This window comes from Bufo bufo, chromosome 2 (genome assembly GCF_905171765.1).
Source record: "Bufo bufo chromosome 2, aBufBuf1.1, whole genome shotgun sequence".
Classification (NCBI taxonomy): domain Eukaryota; kingdom Metazoa; phylum Chordata; class Amphibia; order Anura; family Bufonidae; genus Bufo; species Bufo bufo.
This window is the reverse complement of record NC_053390.1, coordinates 577,099,412-577,125,547: the sequence shown is the minus strand read 5'-3', so window position 1 is coordinate 577,125,547 and position 26,136 is coordinate 577,099,412. Positions and strand designations below refer to the sequence as shown.

The 26,136-nt window shown below is 40.1% G+C and overlaps 1 protein-coding gene across 2 annotated transcripts in view; it reads left to right on the top strand.

Annotated features, from left to right (window-relative positions):
- EMCN (endomucin) overlaps positions 1-26,136 on the top strand; it is a 504,312-nt gene that overhangs the window by 340,650 nt on the left and 137,526 nt on the right. Inside the window, exons 3-6 of one of the 2 annotated variants that reach the window (XM_040418210.1) lie at positions 6,335-6,394; positions 18,230-18,283; positions 20,534-20,596; positions 21,611-21,718. In XM_040418210.1, the coding sequence (XP_040274144.1) occupies positions 6,379-6,394; positions 18,230-18,283; positions 20,534-20,596; positions 21,611-21,718 (241 nt within the window). In that variant the 5' untranslated portion in view covers positions 6,335-6,378. The remainder of the gene's footprint in view (positions 1-6,334; positions 6,395-18,229; positions 18,284-20,533; positions 20,597-21,610; positions 21,719-26,136) is intronic. The other variant, XM_040418211.1, reaches the window with a different exon arrangement.

The window sequence follows — 26,136 nt, the reverse complement described above, 5'->3', positions numbered from 1 at the left end:
ACTGTTCTGTAATTGTCATGTGTTTATATTAAATATGACTATAACCCCCCTCATCCATAGGAATCCACGCATGTGCTGCAGTATATGAGTGGATTTCTATGGATGAGGGGGGTCATAGTCATATTTAATATAAACACATGCCAATTACAGAACAGTCCCTGGATAGTGTTTCTATTTAATCTGACTATAACTCCCCTCATCCTTGAGAATACACCAATGTACAGTACCTACAGTACATCAGTGTATTCTCTAGGATGATGGGGGTATAATCACATAAGTGTCATCCATAGATCCCTCATAACAGTGCGTCATCCACAGATCCCCTCCATAGAAGTGTCATCCACAGATCACCCATAATAGTGTCATCCACAGACCACCATTAGTTCAAAACCCACCAAAAGCACACCTTTTGGTTAAAAATATTTATTTTCTCATTTTCCTCCTCAAAAATCTAGGTGCGTCTTATAAACAGGTGCGTCTTATAAAGCGAAAAATACGGTATAATCTTTCCCCTCAATCCACAATCTTTGTACCCCTGACACAAAAATATAATAGTTAATCTGTCTGTTAGTTCGGTGGGTGAAATATACCCAATTTTTGGTGTGAGGTACACCTGCTTTGCATACGTAACTGGGAAATTAATATAGTTAATCCATCTGTTAGATTGGTGGGTGACATATTCCTATTCTTTGTATGAGGTACACCTGCTTTGCATACGTAACTGGGAAATTAATATAGTTAATCCATCTGTTAGATTGGTGGGTGACATATTCCTATTCTTTGTATGAGGTACACCTGCACTGCATACATGACGGAAATAAATATAGTTAATCCGTCTGTTAACTCGGTGGGTGAAAAATACCCAATTTTTGTGTGAGGTACACCTACACTGCATGCTTGACAGGGAAATAAATATAGTTTATCCGTCTGTTAGTTCAGTGGGTGACCTCAAAGAATGAGAAGAGCATCAAATAAGGGACGTGGCCCTGGTCGTGGTGCTGCTGGAGCTCCTGTTGCAGGGAGAGGACGTGGTCGATCTGTGCCAGCTACACGCCGAAATGAAACACCTTCCTCAGGTGTATGTAGGCGACAGAATGTTCAGCGTTATTTTGTAGGACCGAATACCAGTGTACAAATGGTGAGGCCAGAACAAGTAGAGGCGGTAGTAGATTGGATGGCTGACAGTGCCTCTAATTCCTTCACATTGTCTCCCACTCGGTCCTCTGCTGAAAGCGCAGAGTTGGCACCTGCAGCCCATGGGCATCTGTCTTTCACCTCACCCCCTTGCAAATCAGCCAAGCAGTCTGAGCCCCAAGTAATGCAGCAGTCTCTTTTGATGACTTTTATGGCAGGGTTTCCGTGGGCAGTCCACATAGCCCTGCCCCAGAAGTGGAAGAGATTGAGAGTACCGATGCCCAACGACTTATGTTTCAGGATGTGGACATGGGAGGACCACCGCAGCACGTCTCTGACGTTCACGAAACACAGGTGCCAACTGCTGCGGATTTCTGAAATGTGCAGACCGGCAAGGAGGGCAGGGGTGAAGAGTGGGTGGAAGATAATGTGGAGTCTGATGAGGTCCAAATCACATTTAAACAATCACATAGGCATAGTCCAATGCATACTAACCCAAAACCAGGGAGGAATAAGGTTTCCCCTGACGTACGTTTCGCCTTGCTTTTTCAAAGGGGCTTGTCGCTCTGAGTTATAGCCAAACCATTTATACCCACTCTACAGTTGAAAACTTTTCCCCCTCCTCAATAATCCCACAATCACCTGTAGATAGGGAGGGGTGATGAATCACACCACGTACTGTGCATCCAGTCACTCAGAATAGCCCCGAGATCACTCGAGATTCCGCGAGATCATGCCCAAAGTTCCAATCATGTGATCAAGTCACATGAACTTACTTTGGTGAGGCAGCAAGCTCAAGGAAGAGTCCTTGTTGTTCTAAACTAAACTTTAAGAATTCTCGAGTCCACTGTGCTCTTGGGAACTTTCACTGTAGTATAATTTTTTGTAAGCGTCTCCAGATCTGTGTCTTCACACAATCCTGTGTCTGGGCTGGGCTGGACTGGCAGTTCTTTCTTCCTTATGGCTTGGTTTCTGCTCTGATATGCATTGTCATCTGTGTAACCTTATCTAGACAGTGGTGTGTCTTTCCAAATCATGTCCAATCAACTGAATTTACCACAGGTGGACTCAATCAAGGTGTACAAACAGTGTCTAAATACTTATGTTCATGCACAATTTTAGTTTTTCTGTTTCAAAAATGCTGTTTGCGCTTAGTCATTATGGGGTATTGACTGCAGATTGATGAGGGAAAAACCAGATTTTTTTAGCACAAGATCGCAACAAAACAAAATCTGGAAAAGTGAGTCTGAAGACTTTCTAAATGTGCTGTATATATAAACTCATTTACAAAAAAAGACGTATATATGTAAGTGGTTACAATATTAAAGCAAAAGGATAAGTTTATTAGGAAAATGGTACAACTGAAAGGAGGCTCTGGTACCCTGTTGAACCGTCTCTAGCCTCAATACAATATGAAAGCATGGAGGCATGCAGATTACATATGGTATCCTGTGGCACATTTGCCCACAGGTGTTGGAGCTGGGCCTGTAGCTGCTGTACACTCGTAGGTTGCCGAAGCAGGCTTCCCAGCTGGTCCCATAAATGCTCGATTGGCGATCAATCTAGTGACTGGGAAGGCCAAGGAAATGTTGAAAAAATGAGACATACCTGACAAACCTTTGCTGTGTGTGGGCGAGCATCATCCTGCGAAAAAATGCCAGTTGGAAGCCCTGCCATGAGAGGGTTAACACAATAGGTAAAATTGTTTTTTTTTAATTATCCAGCTATCTTTGTACTAAATAGAGTAATGCAGACGGAGCTGCATGAACTAGTGTATTGAGTGTGGGGATTACTGTTGAATGATGGCGTTCAGTTCAGAAGAATGAGTGGCGGGAGGGTGTTTAAAAGGGATAGAGTCAGTTTTGGGAACATGATAAGCTTGCTTAACTCCTTAAGGATCGGGCCATTTTTAACCTTAAGGACCAGGCAATTTTTGCAAATCTGACATGTGTCAGTTTATGTGCTAATAACTTTAAAACGCTTTTACTTATCCAGGCCATTCTGAGACTGTTTTCTCATCACATATCGTACTTCATGACAGTGGTAAAACTGAGTAAAAAAATAATAATATTTTTTATTAAAAAATTCAAAATTTGCCCAAATTTTAATTTCTCTACTTTTATAATAGATAGAAATACCTCCAAAAATAGTTATTACTTTACATTCCCCATATGTCTACTTCATGTTTGGATCATTTTGTGAATGCCATTTTATTTTTTGGGGATGTTAGAAGGCTTAGAAGTTTAGAAGCAAATCTTGAAATTTTTCAGTAAATTTCTAAAACCCACTTTTTCAGGACCAGTTCAGGTCTGAAGTCACTTTGTAAGGCTTACATAATAGAAACCACCCAAAAATGACCCCATTTTACAAACTATACCCCTCAAGGTATTCAAAACTGATTTTACAAACTTTGTTAACTGCACACGGCAGGGCGCAGAAGGAAAGGAATGCCATATGGTTTTTGGAAAGCAGATTTTGCTGGACTGGTTTTTTGACACCATGTCCCATTTGAAGCCCCCCTGATGCACCCCTAGAGAATTAATGGAAAATAAAGATAACATTTCAAAATTTCACTTTTTTAGCAGATTTTCCATTTTAATAATTTTTTTTCCAGTTACAAAGCAAGGGTTAACAGCCAAACAAAACTAAATATTTATGGCCCTGATTCTGTAGTTTACAGAAACACCCCAAATGTGGTCGTAAACTGCTGTACGGGCACACGGCAGGGCACAGAAGGAAAGGAATGCCATAAGGTTTTTGGAAGGCAAGTAAAAACTCCAAAAATGTGACCCCATTTTGGAAACTACGGGATAGGGTGGCAGTTTTGTTGGTACTATTTTAGGGTACATATGACTTTTGGTTGCTCTATATTATACTCTTTGTGAGGCAAGGTAACAAGAAATAGCTTTTTTGGCACCGTTTTTATTTTTTGTTATTTATAACATTCATCTGACAGGTTATATTATGTGGTATTTTTATAGATCAGGTTGTCATGGATGCGACAATACCAAATATGACTACTTTTGTTGTTTGTTTCAGTTTTACATAACAAAGCATTTACAAAATGATTTTTTTAGTGCCTCCACATTCTGAAAGCCATAGTTTTATTTATTTTTTGGGTGACTGTCTTGTTTTGGGGCTCATTTTTTTCGGGATGAGATGACGGTTTGATTGGTACCATTTTGTGGTGCGTATGACTTTCTGATCGCTTTTTTACGGTATTCACCTGAGGGGTTAGGTCATGTGATATTTTTATAAAGCGGGTTATTACGGACGCGGAGATACCTAATATGTCTACTTTTTTTTAATTATGTAAGTTTTACACAATGATTTCATTTTTGAAACAAAAAGAATCATGTTTTAGTGTCGCCATAGTCTGAGAGCCATAGTTTTTTCAGTTTTTGGGCGATTATCTTAGGTAGGGTATGATTTTTGCAGGATGAGATGACGGTTTGATTCACACTATTTTGGTGTGCGTATGACTTTTTGATCGCTTGCTATTACACTTTTTGTGATGTAAGGTGACAATAAATTGCTTTATTTTTTTTACACCGTTTTTTTTTTTTTTTTTTTTTACTGTATTCACCTGAGGGGTTAGGTCATGTGATATTTTTATACAGCAGGTTCTAACGGACGCGCGATACCTAATATGTATAGTTTTTTATATTTACTTAAGTTTTACAGAATACCAGCATTTTTTAAACAAAAAAAATGATGTTTTAGTGTCTCCATATTCTGAGCCATAGTTTTTATATTTTTTGGGCGATTGTCTAGGTAGGGGCTCATTTTTTGCGGGATGAGGTGATGGTTAGATTGGTACTATTTTGGGGGGCATAATCCTTTTTGATCACTTTGTGTTGCACTTTTTGTGACAAAAATGGCTTTTTTTACACCGTTTTTATGAAAAAAAATATATGGTATTTATCGGACAGGGTGGATCCTGTGATATATTTATAGAGCCGGTCATTTCGGACGCGGCAATACCTAATATGTGTGGGTTGTTTTTTTTGCTGTCTTCTTATTATAAAATAAGGGGAAAGGGGCGTTTTTTTTGTTTTTTTACTTTATTAATTTTATTACTTTATTTATTTTATTAAAAACTTTTATTTTTACTTTTTTTTCTTTAGTTTATTTGTGATGTTCATTTTTGGGGGTCTGATCCCCTCTGCAATGCATTACAATACATCTGTATTGTAATGCATTGCCTGTAAGTGTATGACACTAAGTCATACACTAAGGGCTGTTTCACACGAGCGGATGCCGTGCGTGACATCCGCTGCGTGAATGACAGCCAAGACCCGATGCGGACAGCAGAAGCACGGAGCATTAACATGACTGATAATGCTCCGTGCCTCTCTGTGATCTCTTTACTACGAAATCACAGTGACAACTTTATCTCACTGTGATTTCGTAGTAAAGAGATCACAGAGAGGCACAGAGCATTATCAGTCATGTTAATGCTCCGTGCTTCTGCTGTCCGCATCGGGTCTTGGCTGTCATTCACGCAGCGGATGTCACGCACGGCATCCGCTCGTGTGAAACAGCCCTAACAGGTTGCCTAGGAGACCCAGCCTGAGGCTGCATCTCCTAGGCTCCCGTAGAAGGCAGGTCCCGATGCCGTGCAAGGCATTGGGCAGCCTCTGCACGGCATCGGGCTGCCTTCTGAGACATTGAGTCCCCGCCACAGCAGCGTGCTCACTCAAACACAAACCCCTTCTATGTCTTTAAGTACCGGGACATCAGGGCGTACCGGTACGCCCTGTGTCCCCAACAGGTTAAAAAGATGTGTTTTAAGGTGCCTTTAAAGCTAAAGAAGTTGGGTATTAACCTGATTGCCCAGGGCACTGAATTCCAGAGTGCTGGCGCAGCTCCAGAAAAGGAGTGAGAGGTTCAAATAATGGAGGATGTTTATCTTTGATCAGTGACAGAACGGACAGCATGAGTAGAGTAGTAGACAGAAATAAGGGAGGTATGTGAGGAGTTGCAGCACTAAGGACAGCTTTGTGGATGAGGGTGAGGAGTTTGAACTGCATTCTATGGTGGAAAGTAAAGCAGTAAAGTGACTGGCACAGGCTAGAGGCATTGGTCGGGTGGCTGGACAAAAAGATGAGCCTGGCTGCTACAGTATAAATGTTTGTCTCAATTGACTACCTACAGTTTCATTAAAGAAATTCTTATTGAACATCTTTCTATGTTACAGGTGTCTTAAACATAACTGGTGTTCCTAGTACTATACCAACTAAAATGGTTACAAAGACAGGTAAGCATACTGTTCTTACTGATGTATTAAGTACTGTAACTCTGTAGCACTTTATACTGTAGCGTTTTTTAATAATATTGTGACATCGAGGGTCACATAGCTCTCCAGGATCGCCATCTTCTCCGCTTAGACAGTTGACACATCTCAAGAAGCCACTCCAACACTGCAGATTTGGGTGCAAACTGGCAACGACCAGCTTTATTGTCACTTTAACAGCAGACCAAACATAAATCACAAACACAAATCTTAGGCCGTCTGGCCACTGACTATACAGTAGTTCTCCCTCTCTATTGGGATCTGGGTCTACCACCCAGCTCCAAAAAACACAGCACCGTGCTTACCCCACACAGGGTCCGAGGGTCCCGACTCCCACAGGCCTTGACGCAGCCTGCTTCTTCCCCAGACAGGGAGCTTTGATTGAGGAGCTCAGCCCACATTTATCCGAGCTCCTCAGCTGGCTGCTAATTGCATTCATTACCAGCCTAGCTGCTGCAGACAGTGGGAAAACCCTAATTTTCCCAGCCTTTCTTTTTCTCACCCAGCTTCCTCTGGGTGAGATACACCATTTTAATGACCTTCATATGGTCCTCTGGCAGCTCCACTGCCACAATATGTATAAAAGAAATTCTTCAATGGTTAAAGTTTATTGAAGTAGTAGGAGACCAGGTATTTACCCTTCCACCAACCAACACTGGACATCTGGTAGCTAGCTTTCTTCTCCACCTACTGATAACCAAGTAACCTATCTATTCCACCTTCTGCACTGAATGCATTGATTAACCACTGCTTCAAAACTAGACACCAGTTACCTACATAATGCTTCAGCCCTACTTACTGTACTCGAGGTACCTTCCAATCGTATATAAAAATGCCATCAGTTGTGTCCGGGTCATGCATAAAAAAACTGGACAGACACAACTGATATATATGACCAAAACCTAAGAAAATGTCTCTAAAGAACTTGAGAAACTTTGAGGGGAATTTATCAAAGGTTGTATAACAGTTTTCTGGTGCACAAAAGTCCCATTTTGTTGCATGTGACATTTTGCAGATATTTGCAATAGTTTGGGACTTTCCACTCGTCACACTTGTGCTGCAGTCGATGTTTGGCAGAGGTATACTACAGAATCCATCAGCCTGGCTACTTCTGTACTGTACTGCGCCAAACACTGACACGACCGTGCAGGCGTGAGATTTCACTGCCTGATCGTGTCAGTTAAAGTGGTGGGGGAATGGCCTGTAGGAGAGTGAATGGAGCCACTGGGTGCAAGGAGGTGCAACCATTGACTAATTTGCATATTATTAAAATGTTGTTTTCTCTGAAATAAGGCTATGGAGAAAGGTGGGACCAACATTATTAGATTCAGTTGACAAGAGTACATCTCTTACCTCAGCTGGTTTATTGAACAATACAGTATTTAGTGACAGATTCCCTTTAAGTTTTAAGTGGAAATCACCTTTAAATACATGTTGAAAACATCCTACAAATATATTTTATTATAAGGAGTTGAATGTTAACTATTTGTCTCTGACACTATAGTATGGAACACTACACAAACAGAACAAAGTAAATAACATAACATAAGCTCTAGAGAACAATACCCTTTTAGTTACTAGATGGGTTTATTTGCATGCGTTGATAAAATGTAAAGAATAAAGGGTACAGCTTGTGGAAGATATACTAATAAATTATACATAACATACAATGCCTGCTGCATATCATCATTGTCCTCGAATAACCTTAAATTTATTATATTCAATAATGAATACCTGAATTATTCATTAGAGCTTTGAATTGGGTAATACACTTGCCGACTTTGCTTAGTATTATAACTTTTGTTATATTGTTGTAACTCCTTTTTTAACTGCTATAATAATTTACAAATCATTAATTTACATAAATTGCAGATGACCAGGCAGAGGACTATGGTTATTCAATTTTGTTGTACATAATGACCTATTAGGAATTACTTCTTCTGCATTTTATTTATGTTATTATGTTGATTTATATTATTATGTTGATTTATATTTATTATCTGCAAACTAATAATAGCAAAAAAATATATTTATAAAGTTATGATACAGATTATCACAACCATCACAAACAAAGTGCTGTTCCAGTATTTTATTATGCTAGCTAATGGCAGTAATATGACTTTACTATTGTAAATGTACTCAACTTAGATAATGCACAGATGTCAATTGGCATGTCAGCATTTTCTTTCCTGCACAGTACATGGTACTTTCTTAGCAATAAGTGACAGTGAAGTCCAAAATATAATATATAGAGTTGAGAGAAGTTTTGACAAATTTGATCAGTTATGAATTAATTTTTCACAAATCGCTATAAACCAGGTATATCCAGGCCACTCTGCCTAATTATATTCTTCCAAGGGACATTAGGCGTTCTTATTACTACTGGGTGCTCTATAGGAGGGAAGGCTTGGAAGTTAACCCTTTCCCAATCGCCAACAGTAAATTTATGTTGGCAGATGGGCATTTAAATATGGCGCCCGCTGGCACGTGCAGCGAGCGCCATGGCCAGCGGGTGTCTGCTGTTTTAAACTAATGTCTGCGACTGGCGGCAATGCCGGTTGGGGACTTTTAACCCTTTCAGATGCCGTGGTCATCTGGGTGAATTCCGCCCCCCCCCCCCCCACCGGTGATGATCAGGGGAGCCGCAGCGTGTATACAGCTGCCCCTGTCCTCCTGTGATGGTACCAAAGATGGTACACAGCAGTGAGGCGGGAAAACATTCCTAGAAGCAATAAACTTGAGGGATTCACAACAGGGATGACCATAATCCCATGTGGATCCCTCCATAAGGTCCGGGATCCCTCCCTACTATGAACCTAGCGGTATTTTGCTTTTAAAATTATTAGGGTTAGAACAAGATGGCCTAACATGGTGGATGGATCAAACATGGCTGCTGGATTATTGCAGCAACACTGTCCCTAGGGCATGAGCGCTTGCCACGTCTCTCCCTATGCTCAGCTCACAGGGCAATGGTGGAGACTGCGTGGGATGATGGTTTTTTAGGGCTGTCACATCGCAGGGGATGTCATCTGAGGATTGGCTGACTACACGGCATTATGGGTGATCTCACTTTCCTGAGCTTGTTACTTTCACTTTTTAACATGTGCAGCCACCATTTAGGAAAATCTGATTTGTTACCATGAAGCGCAAAGAAATTTAGCTTCTTTGCAAATCAAAGTTTTCCTAAACTTCAGACCGAATTCGCTCAACACTAATACAATCCTGATCAAAAGTTTAGGACCACTTGAAAAAAGGAAAAAAATCATATTTTACATTGTTGGATCTTAACAAGCTTCAACATGCAACAAGAAGAAATGGGAGTGCGACAAAACATTTTTTGAGCATTCAATTTAATGAAAACAATGAATAAACTGAAACAATCAAAAGTTTAGGACCACATGCCTTTAAAAGGCCAAATCTGTGCAAAGATGTGGATTCATTCTCATTTTCTGTCAGGTAGTCACACGTTGTGATGGCAAAGGCAAAAAAACTCTCCCTTTTTGAACGTGGTCGGGTTGTTGAACTGCATAAGCAGGGTCTCTCACAGCGCGCCATCGCTGCTGAAGTGGGACTCAGTAAGACAGTCATTTGGAATTTCTTAAATGATCCGGAGGGTTATGGAACAAAAAAGTCAAGTGGAAGACCCAAAAAAATTTCACCAGCACTGAGCCGGAGGATCCAATTGGCTGTCCGTCAAGACACTGGACGATCCTCGACCCAAATTAAGGCCCTTACTGGTGCTGACTGCAGCCCGATAACCATCAGACGGCATCTGAGACTGTAGGGCTTTAAAAACAAAAAACGTCTTCAAAGACCTCGTCTCCTTGAATGCCACAGAACTGCTCGTTTGAACTTTGCAAGAGAGCACCAAACATGGGACATTCAAAGGTGGAAGAAAGTTTTGTTCTCTGATGAGAAAAAATTTAACCTTGATGGTCCTGATGGTTTCCAACGTTACTGGCATGACAAGCAGATCCCACCTGAGATGTTTTCTACGCGCCACAGTGGAGGGGGCGCCATAATGGTCTGGGGTGCTTTTTCCTTCAGTGAAACAATGGAGCTTCAGGAAGTGCAGGGGCGTCAAACGGACGCTGGCTATGTCCAGATGTTGCAGAGAGCATTCCTCATGACTGAAGGCCCTCATCTGTGTGGTAACGACTGGGTTTTTCAACAGGACAACGCTACAGTACACAATGCCCGCAGGACAAGGGACTTCTTCCAGGAGAATAACATCACTCCTTTGGCCCATTCTGCGTGTTCCCCTGATCTAAATCCAATTGAGAACCTTTGGGGATTGATGGCAAGGGAAGTTTACGAAAATGGACAACAGTTCCAGACAGTAGATGGCCTTCGTGCGGCCGTCTTCACCACTTGGAGAAATGTTCCCACTCACCTCATGGAAATGCTTGCATCAAGCATGATGAAACGAATTTTTTAAGTGATCAACAATAACGGCGGAGCTACTCATTACTGAGTTCATGTTTGGAAGTTGGATTTCTGTTTTGGGGGGGTTTCGTTTTTTTTGGAGGTGTGGTCCTAAACTTTTGATCAGCTGAAAAACAGCCTGTTTCAGTTTATTCGTTGTTTTCATTAAATTTAATGCTCAAAAAATGTTTTGTCTCACTCCCATTTCTTCTTGTTGCATGTTGAAGCTCTACTTGGAACCTTGTTAAGATCCAGCCATGCTAAATATGATTTTTTGCCATTTTTCAAGTGGTCTTAAACTTTTGATCAGGACTGTAATATATGCAGGGGCATTGCTAGGGTCTCAAATGATCCAGGGCCCAAGCCCCAATGCATATGGCCCAATTCTCTAAGTCAACCAACCGACCCCTAAGCCTGCTATAGCTATATATCTATACAGCAGCACGTACCTCTCACATCCAGTTCCTCCCAGGTGACGTCTCCTCTGATGTAGATCTTCTCTGTCATCATATTCTCCATTCCCTCGGGACAACTTCTCTCAGCCGCGCCTCGTCTCTACAGAGTGTGACACACAGACATCTTAACTTCCTCATTTTTCTGTACCCCCAAATACTATCCTGAAGAAAAATGAGTGCTCCCCATAGTAATAGTGCTCCTCATAGTCCCACCAATAGTAATTCCCTTCTAGAATGCCCTCATTAGTAATACAGCCCCCTACAGTGTCCCCAACTGTGATAATGCTCCCCAAGACTGCCCCTATTAGTAGAAGAGCCCTCCAGTATTAATAATACCCTTACAGAGCCCCCCAGTAGAAATAAGGCCCCCCTATTGTTCCCCCAGTGGTAATAAAGCTATCTACTGACTCCTCAGTAGTAATAAGACCCCTCTTAGAAATAATGCGGATCTATAAGTCCCTCCTATAGAGCACCCAGTAGTAATAAGAACGCCTAATGTCCCTTGGATTTAAAATGCCCCCACAGTGCCCCCAGTATTTATAATGCCCCCTACTGTTATAATGCTTGCCCTGAAGCCCTCCCAGTGTTTATAATGCCCCCTGCAGTGCCCCCTGTAGTTATATTCCTCAGTTTACTGTCCTCAAAAATTATAATTCCTAAGCCCCTCCACCATACAGTCCCATGTAAATAACATTATTTCCCTTCTCCGCCATAGAGTGTCATGTAAATACCATCACACCATCTCTCCAGCCCCCTCCAATATACAGTCCCATGTAAATAACATTCCTTTTTATCTACAGCCCCCTCTAAAATACAGTCCCATGCAAATAACATCACACCATTTCTTCTGCCCCCTCAATATACAGTCCCACATAAATAACATTACACCCTCCCCAGCCGCCTTCAATATACAGTCTCATGTAAAGAACATAACCCCCTCCCCAGTGGTCTTCAACATACAGTCCCATGTAAATAACATTGCTTCCTTCCCCAGTCACTTTCAACATACAGTCCCATGTAAATAAAATCACCCCCTCCCCAGCCACCTCCAACATGCAGTCCCATGTGAATTATATTACCCCTCAACATTCAGTCCCATGTAAATAATATCACTCCCTCCCACAGCCGCCTTCAACATATAGTCACATGTAAATAACATCACCCTGCCCCAGCCACCTCCAACATGCATTTCTATGTAAATAACATCACTCCCTCAACTTTCAGTCCCATGTAAATAACATCACTCCACCCCACTGTCCCATGTAAATAACTTCCCTCCCTTCCGCCCTAACATACAGTCCCAGTTAAATAACCACAACTCCCAGCATTCCTCTGCCTCTCCCTTCACTTACCTCTCCTCATGTAGCAGACCTCACCACAGATTCTTCCCAGGACTTCTCGTCACTGCTGAGCCGTCCTCTCCTGCACTTGTCACATGACGGTGATATAATCACAGGTCCTTTTCAGCTACTGCATTTAGCACTGATCACATGACCTGTGATGTCATCATAGGTCCTTCAGCTCTTGCAGGACATTAGATTCAATTGTATTGCCGTCCTGAGGATGGCAATACAGTTGTATCTAGCAGGCAGGCAGTACATTCGGGCCTGGGACAGAACATCAGGGGCCCAGGCCCCAAATGTTTTAAGCTAGGAACGCCCCTGAATGTATGTATTGTTATGTTGATAAGACTAACATCTAAAATTGCACCCTCAAATTTTGGGTTATCTTAAGTACCTAAGTCGCAGTTCAAAATGAGCAACATTCAGAATCATCGCACAGCATATTTTGCTGCCCCTGGTAGCTCTTTCAAAATTGCAGGATAACAAAATGCAATATTCGCCCCATATACCCCTATTCTTGTTTTCTTGTTTTTTTCTAATAATTTGCAGAAGTTCCTAAATGGGGCATCCAAAAAAATATACCTGTTAATGGTGTAGGTGTCAGTTAAAGGGTAACATCGATGGCCACAAACCATTTAAGGGGGTAACTACTGTAATTGTCTTCTGTTCTCTCAACTGGCTAAGCAAAAATAGTATGGACAGCCTAGATATAAACTAATGACATATCAACTTATTGGTGTAATTTAACAAAGATTGCAATTTGCAGTATATTGTATTTCCACAGATTACAAAAAAGGTTAATGAAAGCATAAAAAATAAAACTTATCCGGGGAGGCTTAAAGTACTTAAATGGGTTGTTGATGATTGAAAAAGGGGTCTATTGTATTTAATCATGAACACTTCCTTTAAAGGCTTTGTACACCTTTGGGGGCAATTTATTTTTTTATTATTGCATTATACTTATTTTGAGCAGAAAATCTTTTTTCTTTATTAACAATATGTAATCCTTTTTTGTGTACATAGTGGAGATGCTGTAGTAGCATCCTTTGGATTTTATGTCTTTTCCGTCATCTGGGGAGCAGATGGACTCCTTATCTTATTAAACACTCATTAAAGCTCAATCTTTATCTTACTGATAAGAACATGGCTTAAATAAGTGTTTATGACCTCTTGGTAGTTTAGAGATAAGGTTTATTAGATGACCAGCACAAAGTAAAAGTGAAAGTATGAGTCACACAGTTAGAAAAACTGTTAAATCTTTGTGACAGAATGGTTAAATATTTTTAATAAAGGCCAATTGAAAATATGATTTTAGCCAAAAATAAGTAAAATGCAATCATACACAAAAATTGCCTCTGAAGGTGTACATAGCCTTTAAACAGTTTGAGGCTACTGCTAGATGTGGTGGCTTCGAACTATTCAATTAGTGCTTTTTCATAATAAGATTTTCCTCTGGTGGAACATCAGTATTCAATCAGTGCTTTTTCATAATAAAAATTTTCCCTTGTGGTAGCCTCAAACTGTTTAATCAGTTCTTTTTCACAATAAGATTTTTCTCGGGTGGTAGCCTTGAACTGTTCAGTGCTTTTTCATAAAAGAAAGCATACCTTTGAGTTTCTGGAAAAAATATTTAAACTAGCTTTTCTTCCAAAATGAAAAAAACACTAAGTCTATCTGATACCAGTAGAACTAAGATATGCTAATTTGTGTATATTCTACATTGTGTAAATCTACAGTAAGTGAAAGTATACAAACCTAATGGTAATTATCTATCTATCTATCTATCCTAAGAGAAAAAATACAAAGGAAATAATATAAAGGAAGACAAGATGGGCCAGGTGGTCTTTTTCTGCCATTAGTCTTCTGTTTCTATGGTAAAACGGTACCTTTAATCTCTATGTCATCCATATAAAAGATACATTTATTCTCAATAGCAGAGAGTTGTGGAATGTTCCTGTGTAATCAATAAAATAATTTGTAAAAAGGATCCCCTTTGATATAGATCTAATAACATACACAATCACTGAGAAGGCAGCATAGAAATGTATTGATCTATACAATTTATATTGCTGCCACTGAGAAGTATTTTCTGTTTTTTTAACTAAATCACTATTATTAATAGCAATTTTTACAGTTGTTAAAGGATTATAGTTTTCTGTTATAAATTGAAGTATTTTCTGGGAAGGCTTATACATATTTATGATTATCCAGATAATAGTTAGCAAAATACTTTAAAAGTTTTCGACACTATCTACAATGGTATGTTTTCAGATACAAGTCACAATTTTACTATAATATCCAGAGTAACCACTGTGTGTGGCAAAGACAACAGCTAGACGGGCTGAGAGTGATTCAATAAGATCCTGGTAAGTTGTCACAGGAATCTGGAGTCATGCTGACTGCAGTGCATCTCACAGCTGCTGGATCCATAGAGTGAACACCATAATCGAGGTGGTCTCACAAATGCTCAGTTGCGCTCAAGTCAGGGGAATTAGGGGGCCAGGGTAGTGTTTGGAAGTCTTGGTCATGCTATTCCAACCAATGCTGGACATTTTTAGCCCTGTGACATGTTGTAGTATCTTGCTGGAGGATCCCATCCGCCCCAAGGAGACAATCAGCATGTATGTGTGTACGTGATCTACTAGGATGGATTCATATCCAAATCAGTTGGGTATGTATCAGTTGGCCCAGAGAATGCAACAAAAAAATTCCCTAGACCATAACGCTGCCACCACCAGCTTATGTTCTTCTATCAATGGTTGTAGAGTGTTTGTCCTCTGAAGTTTTTTTTCACCTGACACGTCAACGTCCATCCTTTCAAGAAATGTGACTCATTGAAGAAGGCAACACCTTATCAATCCCTTTGTCCAATTCTGATACGGCAAAGAAAATCTAAGCCTTTTACTGTGGATGCAACTTTGTTAAAAGAGGTACAGTGACCATTCATCTGCTTTGGAGCCCCGTATGCAGTAGGGTTCTCTGAAATGTTCTTTTAGACACACCTCTGGTAGCTCCCTGGTTCATTTTGGCAGTGAGCTTCTCCACTGTAGCGTGTCGGTCTACCCTTGCACATCTTGGAAGCCAATGTTCACTTCTTACATCAATGGCACATAGTGCTCTGTAGTTTCCACATCACTTATTCGCAATGGTGCCATTTGTCCAGTTACGATACACTTTCAGCACAGCAGCAAGCAAACAGTTCACAAATTGGGCAGTTTTAGAAATACTTCCATTCTTGACCAGAAAGCCAATAATCATCACTTTTTGCAACTCTGATAAATCACCCCTTTTACCCATGACAGCAACAAGGGATATGTGTGCAGACAGCCTATCAGACATTGAAAGTAGGAAGTGGTCATAATAATGTGACTCAGCTATGTATTGTAATTATTTTTAGAGTTAAGCGAATTGATTCAGCATGAGATTTGATATGAATCTCCCAAAAGTTTTGAATTTTAATTAATCCATTTTGAGCAATTTGTCCGACACAAATTGTTCAAAATGGTGGGCTGCCATTTTACAGATCAAAAGACAGAAAAGAAGGATCACATAACCTTGTGTGGTGGCCTGGATTCCTCATAATGCCTTGCAAGCAGCCCTCCTTCTAGCACAGCCAATCCTCAAGGACTTTAGATGTTAGACACTGATAACTCGGATAAGTCACAGCCATTATAAAACATCCCAACCAGGAAAAGCTGGTGTTTTGTGGGCCTACATATAGAAGAAAGGTTGTCAGAAAGAGAATGAGAGATGGTAAAACACACAATATAGACAAATTAATGTCAGTGAATGTGTTTCATAGTGAGGAGAAGAGAATAGCTAGTTAATGTAAATTCACAATAAATTAATCAAGAGAGTCAATCAGTGATAGCTTGCTAAAGCTGTATTAGTCCTGCAGATTTTTCAGGAAAGAAAGTGTTATTCTAATCAGCGGAGGAGGCCGCTGCATTTACATGCAGTGATCCACTCCACGGTATGGGGAGGAGCAATCGATAAAGCCATACCGAATCATTGGGTAATTGGTGGCAGTATTAGGCTCCATTCACACGTCCGCAATTTCGTTTTGCATTTTGCAGAACGGAATTGCGGACCCATTCATTCCTATGGGGCAGCATGATGTGCTGCCCGGACACGGAATTGCGGATCCGCACTTCCGGGTCCGCACTTCCGTTCTGCAAAAAAATTGCGGACAAGAACAGGCATATTCTATTAGTGCCGGCAATGTGCGGTCCGCAAAATGCGGAAGGCACATTGCCGCTTTCCGTGTTTTGCGGATCCGCGGCTCTGTGTATCCGCAAAACATGTTGCGGACGATGTGTGAATGGAGCCTTACACAGGCAGATCATCGCTAACAAGCGTTCCTACAAACGATGATCTACCTGACAATCGGCTGGTGTAATACAGCCTTTAGGTACCAGGGATCTGGCGAAACATTTTGGGAGTGGCAGTTTTAATAACAATCAATTGCTACTAATTGGTTATCATCTGCAAGTGCTTCTGCGGATGCAGCATGGATTAAATGCATGTGAGTAGAGGAGAGCATGGAGCAATAGTGAGACACCGCTCCTTTAGGCATAGACATTCACTAAAACTACATAGTAATAGTGATCCACTGCTGTCATAAGGTTTAGGATAAAATAAAAGTTAAACTGTTACCCCATTGGGATACATTATAAATTGATCAGTGGAAAAGGGTAACTTGCTGGCCAAGTGGCTGGTTGTTAAGAGTAGGAGTCTAATACTTAGGTTTGAATGAAGTGTGTTAGTTAGGCAGTGTAAGAAGGTACCTGGAATCATCGTGGATGGAAGATATGTGTCACCGAGGTTCCTGGCCTCGGTGAAGTAAGAGCCGGTATTTTATGTGTCAGCAGCAGCTATTGCTAATGGACACCTTGAGAGTTAGCATGGCTGTCATAGCTGTTCCAGGACGGCTCTTACTGGGAGTAGTCAAAGTGCTGGGTGGGTGACTACTCCTCCAGGCCGGGTTTTGCCAGACACAAAAACCAGCCAGCACTGCCAGGTGGGTGGGTTTACCTCCCTCTAACTGTGGAGCTCAGGAGTCTGTGTGCTATCAACTGAGGGCTGTGCTAGAATTTGAGGTTTGAGCCGGGCTGGAGAACTCAGGCCCCTCTAAAGGCGAACAGGCCGCCTATGGACTTGATGAGGCTGAACTTCTAACGGTGTGAATTATCATCCAGGAGAAAAGGTGACTTTTATTGTTTATGGACTTTCCTTGTGTGTGAACAAACACCAAGCCACCTGCATTTTGTGACACAGCTTATCTGCATTTTGTCATACACCAATGTGTAAATAAACACCGTTGTTTGATTCAAGAACTGTGTACTTTGCCTCTATACTGCATCCGCTAGTCCTAACTACCAGAGCGAATCCCCACAGAAGGCACAGGCAGCCAATGTTATGAGTACTGCTGTGGCTATGCAATGCAATTTGTAACATTAACTTGTGAATCACCACTATTTATCACATCATTTACTGATAGCCAATTCGATCAAATCAGGCCAAATACGAATTTACAGAAATTTGCTCACCTGTATTTATTATGTGTTAATTTACAGAAAATGTCTCAACTCCAGCATCTATACCAGCTGTCCGTACAACCAGATCTTCTGGTAGGATTTTTTATGAGTTTATTTTTTTATTGAAATTTTTATGATGTTCATAAGCATGTACGCCTTGAGCAAATAAGCAGTAAGAGGGAGATTTATCACAAGCAGATTTTTTAAATTCAGCTTTGCAGTTGGCGTAGCCATCATTTGCACCAAATTTATAAAATGTATGATTTTTGATACATTTGTTGCATATTTAACCCATTAGTGACTGCCAATACGCCTTTTTATGGTGGTCACTAACGGTCCTTAGGCTAGGCCATTGCCTTTTTATAGCAGCCTTGTATAAGTATTGCATGGGTTTCCTGTGCAGTGGAGACAGGTAGCTCATCTCTCACATGAGAACCTGGCTCCTGCTCTAATGACCCAGATAGGCAGAAGCGCTGAGCAGGGCCCTTTAAATCCTTAGATGCCATGGTCAATAGAGACTGTGGCATCTAATTGGTTTTGAAGAAAGGAACACCCTCTGTCTCCCATCAGCACCCTGTGAATGATATCAAGGGTGCCTATGTCTTTGCATGGCCCCAGGCCTGCCTGAAGTGAATGCTAATTAGACTATACCTTTCTGGCGCAGTCTGATGGTGCCTGTCAGTATAGCAATGACAGTGTAATACACTGTACTGTATAAACAGTACAGCATATTATAGAAGACATCAGAAGATCACATTTTAAAGTCCCCTTATGGGACTAGTAAATGGTTGAAAAAAAGTTAAAGTTTTATTAAATAAAAAAAATCTCAAAGTTGGAAAATATGCCCGTTTTCCATTGAAAAAGATTTTCAATGGAAAAAATGGCAGTAATAAACTCATCAGTAACAAGCCACACTGCACAATTATCATGTAATTTCTCCTACATGGTGAATGCCATTAAAAGAAAACAAAAAAATGGTGACATTTCTGTTTTTAAGCAATCAAAAAAGTGATCAAAATATGTTATGTACCCCATAATGGTACTAATGAAAACTGCAAGTTATACCACAAAAAAAACTATATGAATTTGGTATCAGTGTAATTGTACCGTGTCAGAGAGTAAAGTTACGGTATCTTGTTATTTATACTGCAAAGTGAATTTCACAAAATTTTGGAGGAAAAAAAGTGCCTCTTAAAGTCCCAAAAATATGGTATATATTTTTTTTATTATGTTTTGGATAATAAAAGAAATAAAAAAAGACTTTGCTTAGCTTTGCCATATTTTGACACCAATAATTTTTTTTAATATATTTTCATCTACGGAGGATGTGTATGGGCTCTTTTTTTATGGGGCAATCTGTAATTTTTATTGATACCATTATGTAAGTGATTTTTTTGATCATGGGTAAAGTGGGCAAAAAATGGAGATTCAGGCAATAAAAAAAATTTCTGTTACAAAGTTCACCATGCGAGACAAATAGTTCTATATTTTAATAATTCTTCTATTTTCAGAGTTGGTGATATCAATTATGTAAATGTTTTCATTGCTTATTCATTTTTATATGTAAAATGGAGAAAGGAGTGATTAGAAATTTTAAATCTTATTTTTTAATACTTTTAAAATGTTTTCTCTTTTTAACTTTATTTTTAGCCCCCTAGAGGGTTTGAACATGCAATCAAGCCCAATAGGAATTTAACTATGGCAGGCCTGGGAGCCTTCGCAAAGCAACCTACAGGCTGCCACATTGCAGGGGAGCATTTAGCTGCTGGAAGTGGCCTGCTCTCAGTACATGATCACTCAGCTGAATGGCAACAATTGACCATTGCATAAAAACATAAAATGTCTGTGATCAGATTTGCCTTCAATCAAGGACATTGCTGGCAGTTGTCTGTTGTGAGAAAAGGCAGGTACCTGCTGTCTATAGTGTCCGCTCAGTTTCTGATTGGGAATCATCTTTAAAGACCCGAAATCCACGGTACTTGTATGGTGGATATCGGGAAGAGATTATATCTAAAACTTCTGTTTTAAGATATTACTTCACTTTCTACAACACCCCTTTACTGGAAGGAAGCTGCAACCATTTGTACCACCCACTTTTTTCAAAACTGGAGCGAGCGGAGTAAAATGGCAAAAATTAGAAAATGTTTTCAGAAATAAGCCCCAAAAGTCACAAAAACTATTTTGCAACTTTTTGAAGCCATAATTATGGGTTGATTAATTCTCCCCTAAATGTTTTAGGTTTCTAAATTGGAAACATCACTTTCTTACATATTGTATTTCACTTCATTTGATTTTTGATGCATTATCTAGACATTATAAAAACAAAGAATGATGTTATTCTAGATCCAACAGATAATCAAACAAAGAATGGAACTGAAGCAACACTGAAAGTTAGCAACACAACTGGTAAGACATGCTAAAACCTACAAGGGTAAGGCTGGGGTTTACTTTAGACTTTTTATAGCACTTTTGTCTTATTTTTTCGAGTGATAGCTGCAGGAACAAGACTGCAGTCAATGACTGCTTTGGACTACAGTTATCACTCTTTGGCTTTTTAAAATCAATATCAAATGGTACAAAAAGTCTAGGGGGGGAGATTTATCAAAATGGGTGTGAAGGAAAACTTGCCCATAGCAAGAAATCAGATTCCATCTTTCATTTTTCAGAGGTCCTCTGGAAAATGAAAAGTGAAATTTGATTGATTGCTATGGGTAACTAAGCAAGTTTTCCTTTACACCAGTTTTGATAAATCTACACCAAGGTGTCTAGGTTTCTTAGCATCACCTTATTTTAACACCAATAAATTTGATTGTTTAAAAGTGGTCTAAAACTACTTAGAGTTCTTGTAGTGCTACAAGTAGCATTCAAAATGAATGTGTTGCTTTGGACAACAGCTATGGCTCAAATCTCGCTTAAAAAAGTCTACGCGTAGCCTCAGTCTATAAGACACCTAAGTGCTACTATAAGCAAATCTAGAAAAGGTTACTAGAACTGCTTCTATAGAAAACCATAAACTCATGGTACCATACAAAGCCATATGCAACTGTATTACAGGTTTAAATCATGCTAACCTCTTAATGACTCATGATGGATATACAGTATATCTGTCATCAGTGTGTGGGGTATGTATGGAGCAAACTCACGTACTGAGCCTGCTCTATATGCAGCAGTTGCCGGCTGTATAATACGGCTGACACAAGCCGCAATGACGGGGATCAGAGATAGAGAAACAGCACAGTGCAGGATTCTAAGAAGATGCTATAGGAATTTCACCATCTAAAGTAATACATTCCCGTACTAAGGCGTATTTTGCCTTATAGTCAGTTGGGGTCTAGAATTGGGTCATCTAGGGACAAAATCATGACAGTATAATAAATGTTTTGAAGGGATATTTAAATATCATTGATATTTATTTTACAGATCAGTACCATCCTGCAAATGCTTCTAGCACAGTATTAACTAAGGTTATTCTTACTACACCAAGCTGGACCCATGCTACATCAAACTACACCGAAATCAAGCCAGAAGGTACGTTCATGCCATATATTATTAAATTGTCTTTCTTGCAATAAAACATGAATGCTTTGATGAAGTAACCTTGTTTTGTGGCTGTGAAACTGTAAAAAATGCAACGATGATGAGAGTTATATACCGCAGATGTCCGGTCTATCTCTTTTCAGGGGTACTTTAGTGGTAGTGGTACTTCCACGGAAATTGTAGGCTAAGAGATTAGGGTTCTCTGAACTTGAGCCTAACTGTGCAGGAGCTGTAACATGTGTCTTCTCCCTTGCACTCCTCAGACTAAACTCTCTACACACTAACTAGCCTAACTAGCCAGAGGGTGGACCAGGGGTACTAGATATACTGGCCCCACCCTGGAACAGTGCTCAGCTTTAGTGCCATTTTGGGCATATCCATAGAGTATATGATAAATGCCTAATCTAAGAAATTCCCCTGTAACCGCTTGTGGTTGTCTTGCTGCACTATTCAACATTTCTAATGAAAGAGGTGATCAATAGGAGATATTCTTTAGCTCATCAGATTTTCCTGCTGTGCTTAAATGTAGAAGAATATATTTTACTCACAATTCAAGGCCAATTAGTTCTGAACTGTGTAAAGCAAATAACTGTGTGCCAAGGGGTAAGATTCTGTTATTATATCTCCATTCCTTGATTATGGTTACAAGCTACAAAGATACTACACCATAACATTTTTGAGTATTCCTAGGAATGCTCTTTTATGGTAATTGCATTGACCATCGGACAGCTTAAAGGGGTTCTGGCAGCTAGTTTGCTGAGGACATGTGCTGCTAGATCGCCACTAGCTTGTCCACAATATACATTTCCCACATCTCTTAGTGCTTTTATTCAATAAAAAAAACGATGTTATATAAATGCAAATTAGGTTATAAGGAGCACAGCCATGTCAACTGTGAAGGAGCCCAGCACCGCCCCGCATCCTCTGAATCTCCTCCTTGCTCCCCCGACATCACAGAGTTGAAGCACTGTAATGTCGCGAATGCGCGAGTATGGAGCATGTGAGTGCTGACATGGTGTCCCTTTCCTGTGCTCGCATTAGCCTCAGGGAATGAACTGTGCATGCGCTAGCTGGCATGCGTGAGATTACGGCGCTTCAACTATGTGACATCAGGGGAGCAAGGAGGAGATTCGGAGGATATGGGCGGTGCTGGGCTCCTTCACAGTGGGTGTGGCTGGGCTCCTGAAATGTTGGTAACAGCCCCTTGGGCTCCTTACTTGCCTCATTTGCATATATATAAAATCGTCTTTTTGATTGAATAAAAGCACTCAGAGCTATGGGAAATGTATATTATGGACGTGCTAGTGGCGATCTAGCAGCACATGTCCTCAGCTCTATAGGCTCAAACTAGCTGACAGAATCCCTTTAAAGGGGTTGGCCAGTTTCCTATATTGATGACCTATCCTTTCGACCATCACTTCAATGGGAAGGAGCAGTTACTCTCCATGTGCACCTTCTCATTGAAGTGAATGGGGACAGAAGAGCTGCAAGTACACCTGCTTGCCACTGCAATGTCGATGGTGAGCAGTTAAACAGTGAAAAACAAATGAACACTGCATTCTCTTCAAACAGCTGATCGAAGGGTGCCAGGAGCTGGGCCACCCGCCTATCTGATATTGATGACCTATCTTGACCATCAATATAGGAAACTGGCCGACCCCTTTAAAGGTGCCTCCATTTGAGTATAATACTTAAAAGATACTGACCTAATCACAATCATACCACTGTTTATGTGCGAACAAACAAGACCAGGTGAGAAGAATATTTGCTTTAAGCATTTTATCTTATCAGGTGTGGACATTTACCAGTCTGTCTTCACATGCCAAGTAGATCCTGTTAGCATTTCTATCTAAACAGTTCCTGGGATGGGATGAAGTAGCCAGCTGCGTGGTTTATTACCATCATGGATAGAGTTTAATTAAATGTAATTAATGAATCAGCAATGTAGTGATTTTTATGAAGGGTCAGTCATCACTTTTCATTTTAGCTGATATTGTTGGCCCTGAGTATGGCAGCCTTCACTTGTATATTAATCAGAACACTAAATAGAGAGACGCAAGTATAATACTCATCAATCTACATGGTTTTCAGTTGTTTAATTAAATGAAAATATAGTAATCCACGGACATTGTTCTGTTAGGGTTTTATTGCAAGTTAGCGGCCGAGCTGTCGGTACCACAGGCGTATTACCATTAGTTGCCCTACTGCCATGATTTCAAGTCGTGAAAATTACCAGTAATCAACATACTGTACGTGCGGCTCAGCCACATGTGTAATAGCACCCAATCAAGGTTCAGATGGACACTCTACGTGACATGATGGGGAACCTGTTTTTCATAAGTGAATATTGCATGCAACAAATAAATGACAAGGAGAATGAAATACAAATAATTGCAGTGTATCTGACAATAGGGGTGGGAGATGTAAAATGCCAGTCTTAATAAATCTCCCCTTTGCCCCATATGTACACTCCAAAACATGTGGACCACATGGGTTCTTCATGAGAATTTGAAATAACTACTTTGTTTTGTCAAGTCCATTAAAGAGGAAGATGGTGTCTAGTGTGGAAAGGTGGTTTCAGTGGGAGAAAGGGTTGTCACAGCACACCACACCAGACACCACCTTTCACCACTCATTCCTTGGCTAAGCCTATAGGCTCTCTTCCCTGTGGGATGATACAAAAGGCTGTCCTCAGAATACCCCAGGCATTACAAAGCTAGCTACAGTACTCCTATAGGACCCGACCCTTATCTGCTGGGAATCCTACCTATGCTATGACTATTCCCACCCACTGACTGTGAAGCAACTGCAAGCAAGTCAATACACTGCTTTAAACACAGTATCTTGTGATACAAAATATAGCCAGATTCCATCAACAGGACAACACAGCAACTAGTGACGAGTGAGATAAAGCTGAATCCATCATACACAACTGTTGTCACATTTTTCCTGCACTATATGCCACTTCCTGCCACATTGACAGATGAAATTTAAGTAGTTCTGCACCTCTGGGGAACCTGTACCCATCACTATAAACATAGTAGAAACCCACATCATCCCTTTACCAATTCTACATATAAAAATATATAAACAATATATCTGGAAAAAGTCTGAACTATTAAAATATCAAAAAAATAAAAATCCTGTCTGGTGAAAGTTGGAGCGGAAAAAAAATGAAAAACATACAATTCACATTTTCCCCCATAAAAATTTATCAAAAAGTTATATGTACCACAAAAATGTAGAATAAATCTATAGTGGCTCTCCCTCGTTTTCAAACTCTGGTAATGGGGCACTGTTTTTAGTGACTCACCCCGTCACAACAGGTAAAAAAATGTTTATATAAAAAGAAGAAAAACAGACACTCACCATCTGAATTTTTTTATTAAAATGTACAGATACCTTTATTATACACTCCACATAGAATAAAAATAATACAAATATAGTGATCCCAATATAATACTGCCTCCACTTCTTTATGACCACTGGCTAAGAGAGGCAATATCCTAGTCTTCAGCCGTAGATCATAAATCGGTACATATCAATTGTGATAGCGTTTCAAATGCAATCTTCATATCATCCTTAGAATATGTGTATATTAACGGTAAAACAAAACCTGTAGCAGTACTTCAAATTTTAGGGGATATATATATCTATCCGAATTATACCACCTAAAAGTTAATGGACTTTGTGCCTATACTTTCAACATGAATTATAAGTGCTTAGTAGCTGAATACATAATTAAGAACTGAATACATATAATATTGTGCATAAAATAAATGCTGAGTACATAAAATTATTAGAAGCTGAGTACATACAATATAATCAAAAATATATAATAACGTCACCCCCCCCCCCCAAAAAAAAAGTGTTAATTTGATCCATCTTAAGTGAATATAACTTTAGCTCTGTTGAGAGAGGGATGATATATAGTCTCTATGTCATAGAATGTGAGTTTAGTATGTTCATCAGATCAATGCTTTAAACACGGCTGCCCAGTAAATATATTACTAGGTTCATTTTTGCTTTTTTACTGGCAGGAAACTGTTGTATTTAATCCATCTGGAATGAATATTTGTGTCACTTTGGTTAGTATAGTCTCCAATTTGCTGAATACATATAAGCTGAGTACATATAAGGCTACTTTCACACCTGCGTTAGGTGCTGATCCGTCTGGTATCTGCACAGACAGATCCGCACCTATAAATGCAAACGCTGGTATCCGTTCAGTACGGATCCGTCTGCATAACTAAGTAAAAATAAAGTCTAAGTGTAAGTCAAACGGATCCGTCCTGACTTACATTGAAAGTCAATGGGGGACGGATCCGTTTACAATTGCACCAATATTGTGTCAATGAAAACGGATCCGTCCCCATTGACTTACATTGTAAGTCAGGATGGATCAGTTT